Here is a 7,530-nt window from a genome sequence, read left to right on the forward strand (position 1 = left end):
CGGGGCGCGGCGCGTCCGCGCTGGCTCCCGTGTAGCAGCGTGACGACGGGATGCGGCGAGGTCTCACACGCCAGACTCCTCCTCTGATCCTGGAGACACAAACACAGCCCGGTCATCTTCAGAGGACCACGAGGAAGAATCAAGCGCAGGTCTGAGACCTTCATGTTTCATTTTACACTTTTAGAAGTCGACTAAAAACAAACTTAAACACATGCTCTTCATGCTTTTTATCTTGTTCTGTTGAAATGTTGGCCCTGTATTTGTCAATCTGCTTCTAACACTCTTATTTATTATTTTTCCTGACCCTTTTCAGCACTTTGAGACACTTTTCTGTACTGACTTACTTTACTAACTTACTTAAAAGCATCACTACGGTTATTCTCTCCGTGTTCCCACTGTACTTACCACAAGAAGAGCTGAGGTCAAGTGAATAATGATGAATCAGATGAACACAAATGATCTGATTGACTCAACTAAGCTGAACTAAAATCCAAACCAGGTTTTATTCTTAGCTCGCAGCTCTTTCAGTCTAACCTGTCACATCATCTGACTGCTTGCGTTTCTTGCGTTCCAACAACTTCCCGATTATTTTTGCAGAGGACAACACACGATTAAAAGACAATAATGACGACCAAAACTATGAAGATAATAACCCCCGATGGATCCTGTCGCTCTAACGGAGCGCCGGTCGTGTTATAAACAAACGAGACACCCACCCTGATTGTGGTGCAATGTTTGGCAGTACGAACAAATGTCTGTGTTGCGGTCGGCGGCGGCGGCGGCGGCGGCGGGGCCGTGGTGGAGCCGGCAGGGCGGCCCGTCCCCGGAGGCCCCGGGCCCCAACAGCTGAGGCTCCGAGCGGGACTGCTGCACCCGCTTCTGCCACACGACGTGCGCCCCGGCGCAGCACGGCCAGTCCTCCACGCCGCCAGAGTCCAGGATGAGCGGCACGGGGAGCAACGCCGGGCGCAGATCGGGAGGCGAGCAGCAGAAGCCCGGGCCCTGCCCGTAGTGGATGTGGATGCTGCGGTCGTCCTGCAGGTCCAGGCTCTGGTGGAAGCGGACCGAGGGGCCGTCGATCACGCGGCCGCCCGCCCGCCCGAGGGGAGCGGCGGCGGCGGCGTGTCCGTGTCCCTGGCGGCAGCAGCGGGGTTGAAGCTGCAAAGGGATCGAGGACACCCGAACGGGAGGTCCCGGCGGGCTGCCGGGGTCGCGGTCCTGGCCCTCTGTCCCGAGACCGGGCCGATCTGTGGGGTCCGGCTTCGGGCACTGGCAGGGGCTGAGCTGAGGAGGGCAGACGGCCGAGTCTCTTTCGAGGACAGGAGCAGCAGGCGCCGCGGCGGCGGCGGCGGCGGCGGCGCCCTGCTCCTCGTCCGAGCCTCTGCTCGGGCCCCGGCCGTGCTCCCCCTCCTCGTAGTGGTGGTGTCTGTGGCGGTGGTAGTGGATGTGGCTGAACACAGTCTGCGGCTGCTCCTCGGGGCAGCCCGCTTTGTTCACCACCGAGTCCAGAGACCGGGGCCGGGCCTGGGCGCACGCCTCCAGGCTGCTCCTGCGGGGCGGCGCGTGCCCAGAACCCGGCCCGTAGTACACGAACGGGTCGTAGTCGCTGCTCAGAGAGCTGCGGAACGTGGACCAGCTGCCGTAGACCCCCTGCAGGGACACGTCGGTGCAGTTGAGGACCGAGTCGCTGGAGGAGCCGTGGCAGGGCCCCGAGCTGGAGTCGCTGGCGGGCCCGTCGGCCAGGTACCCGCTGCGCTCCGTGTGGTAGCTGCCGCCCGAGCAGCTGGCGTCGTCCTGCCTGCCGTGGTGGGCCGGCGCCCCGCGGGCCAGCGGCGGCGCGGCGGCGGCGGCGGAGGCGGCCGGGTGCTGCAGCCGCGAGTTGGACGCGCTGCGCTGGGCCGGACAGGACGAGCGATAGCTCTGGCAGGACCGGCGGGGGGCGTAGTGGTGCGTGGACGTCCGGCAGTTGCCGCCCATCCTGTGGGGCCTCCCGGGGACCTCCGCGGGAAGGTGGTACCCGCAGCCCGACGCGAGCGGCCTGCCGGCGAGGAAGTGCAGCGTTTGGGGATCCGCGGCGGAAGGGCCGGCGGCGTAGTGGCCGAGCGAGGCGTACGGTCCGGAGGGCCCCCGGGGGTAGTGGGGCCTCAGGGAGAAGGGGATGGCGTGCTGGGGGAAGGGGTGGTTGCGCGGGCCGCTGTAAGGCTGAGGGTGCAGGAAACCCTGGCTCTGCTCCGGACTCTGGAGTCTGCTCCTCTGGGGCTGCCGCTCCGTCCCTGTGGAGCGCGGCGGCAGTCAGAATACATCCTTAAACATTTGACCGGGTGCAGCATTGTGTCCGTGTCGCCTCTCCACTAATATTCGACTGTAAATATGCTTTTCCTCACCCATGATGTTGTGCATGCAGAGGGGACAGGTGCGGTGTTGCAGCAGCCAGGGGTCGACGCAGTCTTTGTGGAACTCATGAGCGCAGGAGATGATCCTCAAATGCTTGGGTGGAAGGGAGACAGAGGCACATTTGATGATAATCAGCTGACTCAGGACGGTTAAATCTACAGATACAGGATGCCCCTCCCCCTCTCTCTCTCGCTCCTCTCACCTGCCCGTCCTGGAAGTCCTCCAGGCAGATGGCACAGACGGGGCTGGAGTTGGAGCTGCTGGCCGACCCCCAGGCCGCTCGGTGGCGCTGGGAGCCCGAGCAGCCCTGGGAGCTGTAGGTGGTGGTCTCCAGCCGACCGATGGCCTGCATGGTCTGCTGATGGACAGAGTCCTGCACCCACAAGACGCCAGGGTCAGGGACGAAACACGTGGAAGAAATGAAATATAAATCTCCCGCTGAGCTGTGGATGCTTTGCTCTCACTCACCCAGGTCCTGTTGGACTTGCACTTGTAGCGGAAAGCGAAGATGAGGACGATGGTCAGGATAGCGAGGACGATGGTGAGCAGGATGCCCACGTCGTAATGTGGCTAACAAGAGGGAAAGAAGACGGACAGAGTCTTAAACTCAAAGAAACATCCGGTCCAAATCAACACTTTCTCAAGATACAGAGAGCGAGAGAGAGAGAGTTTCAGTGCTCACCCATCTGGGCTGCTCCACCATGATCTCGATTCGAACTTTGGCCTCCTCGTTCTTGTTGACCAGACCCATCAACTCCTCGGCGTCCGCCGCCTTCACCAGCACGACCGGACGCGGGAGGGAGTCCGTTTCTCCGAGCTGCGTCGTGCAAAAGCAGCGAGAGAGAGAGAGAGAGAGAGAGAGACACAGAAACACAAGCGTGACATCTCTGCGAGCGCGCCGCGTCCTGCATGTTCGGTAGATGAATGCAGCCGCGTGTGCAGCAGCGTCCAGGCGCTCACCTCGGCAGCGGCGTTGGTGTCATCACTGACATCAAAGATAACAGCCTGGGCTCCTTTTTCCAACGCCATGCGGGCCTGAAGGAGACGACACGGGAGAGGCGACGGTCAAACGCGAAGCATGCAGACAGCGAGGACATTTTCAAATCGGATTTTTCACATGTGTGAGGAGGATGATGGCGAGAAAGTACATATTCAGCAGGTAAACTCATCATCCGCGTTATGCAGCAGACAGTTCATGTTAAATACAGCGGCCCGTGCGGTGCCTCAACCCATCACTAGGTGGCAGTCATGCGCTGAGCCTCAGGCGGAGGCCAAAGTGCAGCTCCTCCTGCAGCTTCCCACCTGACTCTGGAGGCCAAACACTGACCTGAAAGAGCCGCCAGCAGGAATCTGAAGGCCACGGCGCCAACCTGCCACCCGACTCCACCTTTTTCTAATGTTGGAGAGTGAAGCCGGAAGAACTCGTGCCGGACTACTTGACCGAGTGAAAAGAGAAGATACTGAATCGAACATGGACTCTGCTCTGAGAGCGTTCATTGTGTCATGGTGCAGTGTGTTCATATGGAACCAAACCAGCAATGGCGAGCGGTAAATCATATCAACCAGCTCAATAGTCTCAGTAACGTAGCGACGGGCTAACGTTAGCCGCCACAAGCTAGGGGCGAACTCACAAAGACAGGACGGAGGCCGCTGATGGAAACGCCTGTCTGGCCCCCGTCTGGACGTCACAAAAGATATCGCGCCGCAAACACGACGATAGAGCCTTAAATTGTGTGTGTGTGTGTGTGTGTGTGCGCCCCCCAACCCCACTGCTAACAGCCCAGCTCCTCCATGACAGGGACTGGTTTGACCCCCTGTGTGTGTGTGTGTGTGTGTGTGTGTGTTAGCGGGTTTGACACACGAGGATTTCTGGAGCGTCACCAGAAGCCGGCGAGAAAAAAAAGCAAATTGCCTTTTCATCAATACCTCATCACGCGCTCTCAAGCGCCCGACATCTGCCAACGCTCAATGAGGAGGAGGCATTAAAACACCTCACCACCCGGGTCAAACGCTACGCTCACCAGGGATTTCAGAGCCTGCTGCTCGAGGCACAGGGAGGAGCACACACACACACACACACACACACACACACACACACACACACACACACACACACACACACACACACACACACACACACACACACACAGAGTTGATCCATTAATCGTATTAATGAAAAACTTGTTTCATGGAGCGGCTGCGTGGAATTCAGCTCCCAAAAAGAGTCAATGTGCGGCCATGGAGAAACCTCTCAAAGGACATTGCAGATCATGACTTGGAAAGTGACTAAAAGGCCATCTGTGTGTGTGTGTGTGTGTGTGTGTGTGTGTGTGTGGGTGTGTGGGTGTGTGTTTGCGCACAGCGAAGCCCGCAGTCGAGAGTTAACAACATTGTCCCACAGAAACGCTGGTGGCCGTAGTATTTACGGTCAGAGGGAGGTCAAATAAAAAATTAACATATCCCCTTTGATCTGGTTTCCAGCTGCGGTTCCGCAGCCTTTCCCCCGTTTCATCAGAACGGTAATTGTAGTACGTGCATGAGCCTAAATGGGGTGCGGTCACGTAGGAGGGGGGAGAAGAAGAAGAAGAAGAAGAAGAAGAAGAAGAAGAAGAAGAAGAAGAAAAAACTAGATCAGTGACATGTGGGGAAGTTGCTTTTTACCTGGGGTTCAAAAGTTCCCTTATGCGGCACTGTGAGCCCATACGTCCTGTAATCATGGTGATCTTGTGGTACGACACACACACACGCACACGCACACACACACACGCACACACAGCATCAGTTTCAAATAGTTTCCTACAGTCCAAGAACATATCATAACATACTTCTCAGATGACGGCTGCTGCGGTGGTGTTATTATATCACAGCATCAGGAGCAGTGACACCGCAGTGTGTTCCTCCGCTGTGGAGCGACACAGCCCGGAAGAGGCCCGGGTCGGATCCCGTTACGCGACTATTACAGGATATATTTAACCTTCAATGGCGCGGGGGAGAAGCTGTGACGCGAGCGCGGCCGGTTGAAAAAAGAAAAGGGGGGAAGGTTTCAACATCTCCACCGGGGGTTCTGTGCCGGCCGGGACGGGACCAGACGTCGCCGCGGTTCTGTTCGGTAAACACCCAGAATCCTCGTGGAGGTGCAGCTTGACATGTGCGTGATTCAACGTTTCTTTTTTGGGTGCTTTTGAGTAAACACTCGCGTCTGCGGTCCGCTGGGGGGACGTCATCGCTGGAGGAACGAACAAACAATGACGCCGCGCGGCTTCTGGTGCTGATTGGGTTTGGACCCAGAGCCGGGTGGCGGGGGGGGGGGGGGGGGCTCGCCGTGACCTGGAACAGAGGGTAAATACTCCAGACGAGGCCGGCGAGGTGCAGCGGGGACAGCTGTCCGCATCAGCGAGCTGTCGCAACACATAAACACACCTGGAGGCCACGCAGCCAGGAAGAGGCACCGCGAGGTCACACAGGTACACGACTGTGTGACCTACAGCTGCTACGAGTTGGATTTAAAGTTCCCGACTTTTGGCGCCTTCCTGTATATAAGAGAATACACTCCCATAGTGCGTATATCATGCAACAAGAACAATATACGACATGCTAATTATGAAAGTGTACTTATGTTGCACTAACTCTATGAGAAATGTGTCATTTCGTACAACAAAAAGGAAATAAATGCACAAGCCGTGATGCACTGTGACTTCAGAGTGTCCCTGACAATTAAAAACAACTAAAAAAGGGAAGCAGGAAGTTCAAAACTGAAGCTGTATCACTCTCAACCGGAACGTTTTATCTTCTCTTTCATGGAAAACAATGCCAACAGCATTTCTTTCCCCCGTCACTTGCACAAAATTATAATTTAAACTGTTGAAGTTGATATTAAATCCTGCTGGACGTTTCCAGAGTGTTGAGTTCGACGTGTTAGCATGCTAACGTTTGATATTCGTATTACGTAGACACATTTTGTTTGTTTTTGTGCAGCTGGATGCGAAGTCGGAGGCTCGATATGTCGAATCTGGGGACCGTGAATGAATGATGGAAGGATGAGGCCACACGACTCATTTAGTCACTTTCAAGTTTGTCATAGGACACTTCACTCTGTAACCGAGGCTGCACTCACACCACATTGGGGCGATTAGTGTCAGGTTGTGTGACACTCATTGATTTGAACGCTCCATCAATCCACGGTTATGTGATTGGCCGCCGCGAGCCAGGACATCGTTTCTTCACAGCGACCATTCGCTCGCTATCACGACCCACACGACCCACACGACCTACGTTCAAATGACCGGGCGGACGCGTGATTTGGTGTGAGTGCACTAAAGTTTCACGAACATGATCTCAGGTTTAAAACTACTTCAGAAGCTCTCGGGACGATCCAACAGCTGCTACCATCTCATGAACAATCGACACCAAGTGGCATTCGATTGTAACACCCAACGAAGTGTGGCATCTCGACTTCCTGTTCAGGAAGCGTCGCCTTGTGATGACGTCACCCGGGTGCAGAGTTCATATGTTAATAATAAAGATGGCCGCACACCACGCCTGATATGACATGAGTACCGAGTGTTTCTACAAACGCAAATATTACAAAGTCGACAGCAGCAAGTGATTCATTAAGTTTTTAAATAATGCACATCGTTATCGGGACTTCTTTTGCCACCGTGATCTTGTCGTGAAAATGCGATATTGTGCAACATATCACAGGACATTGTCCAGACTCTCCTCCTCCTCCTCTGCTCGCGGCCCTCGGCTGGCGGCAGCGTGACCCACAGCTCGTCTTGCGTGGACACCAGATCGAGGCCGCGACCTGCTGCCAAGCCCCAACGCAACGGAGGAGAACACACACATACACACATTCAGTCAGAAACGTCTGCTGTATTAGTTGAACTTGTATGATTACAGGACTATATTCACCGTCCAAGTGTGACTCAGTGGCTTCATCACCGCTGAGCCTTGACAGCAGATTGTATTTAAATCTGTGCATTAAAGGAGTAAAGATGCACTTCTCAGTCGCTCGTCCACAGCGACGACACATCTGACTCAGCAAGTCATTTATTCTATTCATGAGACGTCTGTTTGTTTGTTCTTCTCCTCCATGTTCAGAATAAATCTGTCAGCGTTGTGAGATGATTGGACTTT

At 55.4% G+C, this 7,530-nt stretch overlaps 1 protein-coding gene across 1 annotated transcript in view; it reads right to left on the bottom strand.

Moving 5' to 3' along the window:
• LOC137803031 (E3 ubiquitin-protein ligase RNF43) overlaps nucleotides 1–7,530 on the bottom strand; it is a 67,721-nt gene continuing 60,191 nt past the window's right edge. Inside the window, exons 3-9 of the mRNA XM_068601282.1 lie at nucleotides 3,355–3,429; nucleotides 3,077–3,211; nucleotides 2,863–2,964; nucleotides 2,597–2,767; nucleotides 2,385–2,487; nucleotides 717–2,273; nucleotides 1–89 (exon numbers count right to left, since the gene is read on the bottom strand). Coding sequence (XP_068457383.1) covers nucleotides 64–89; nucleotides 717–2,273; nucleotides 2,385–2,487; nucleotides 2,597–2,767; nucleotides 2,863–2,964; nucleotides 3,077–3,211; nucleotides 3,355–3,429 — 2,169 coding nt within the window. The 3' untranslated portion in view covers nucleotides 1–63. The remainder of the gene's footprint in view (nucleotides 90–716; nucleotides 2,274–2,384; nucleotides 2,488–2,596; nucleotides 2,768–2,862; nucleotides 2,965–3,076; nucleotides 3,212–3,354; nucleotides 3,430–7,530) is intronic.

This window comes from Clinocottus analis, unplaced genomic scaffold (genome assembly GCF_023055335.1).
Source record: "Clinocottus analis isolate CAN_PGR_092001 unplaced genomic scaffold, fCliAna1.0.p SCAF_5, whole genome shotgun sequence".
In the NCBI taxonomy this organism is placed as follows: domain Eukaryota; kingdom Metazoa; phylum Chordata; class Actinopteri; order Perciformes; family Cottidae; genus Clinocottus; species Clinocottus analis.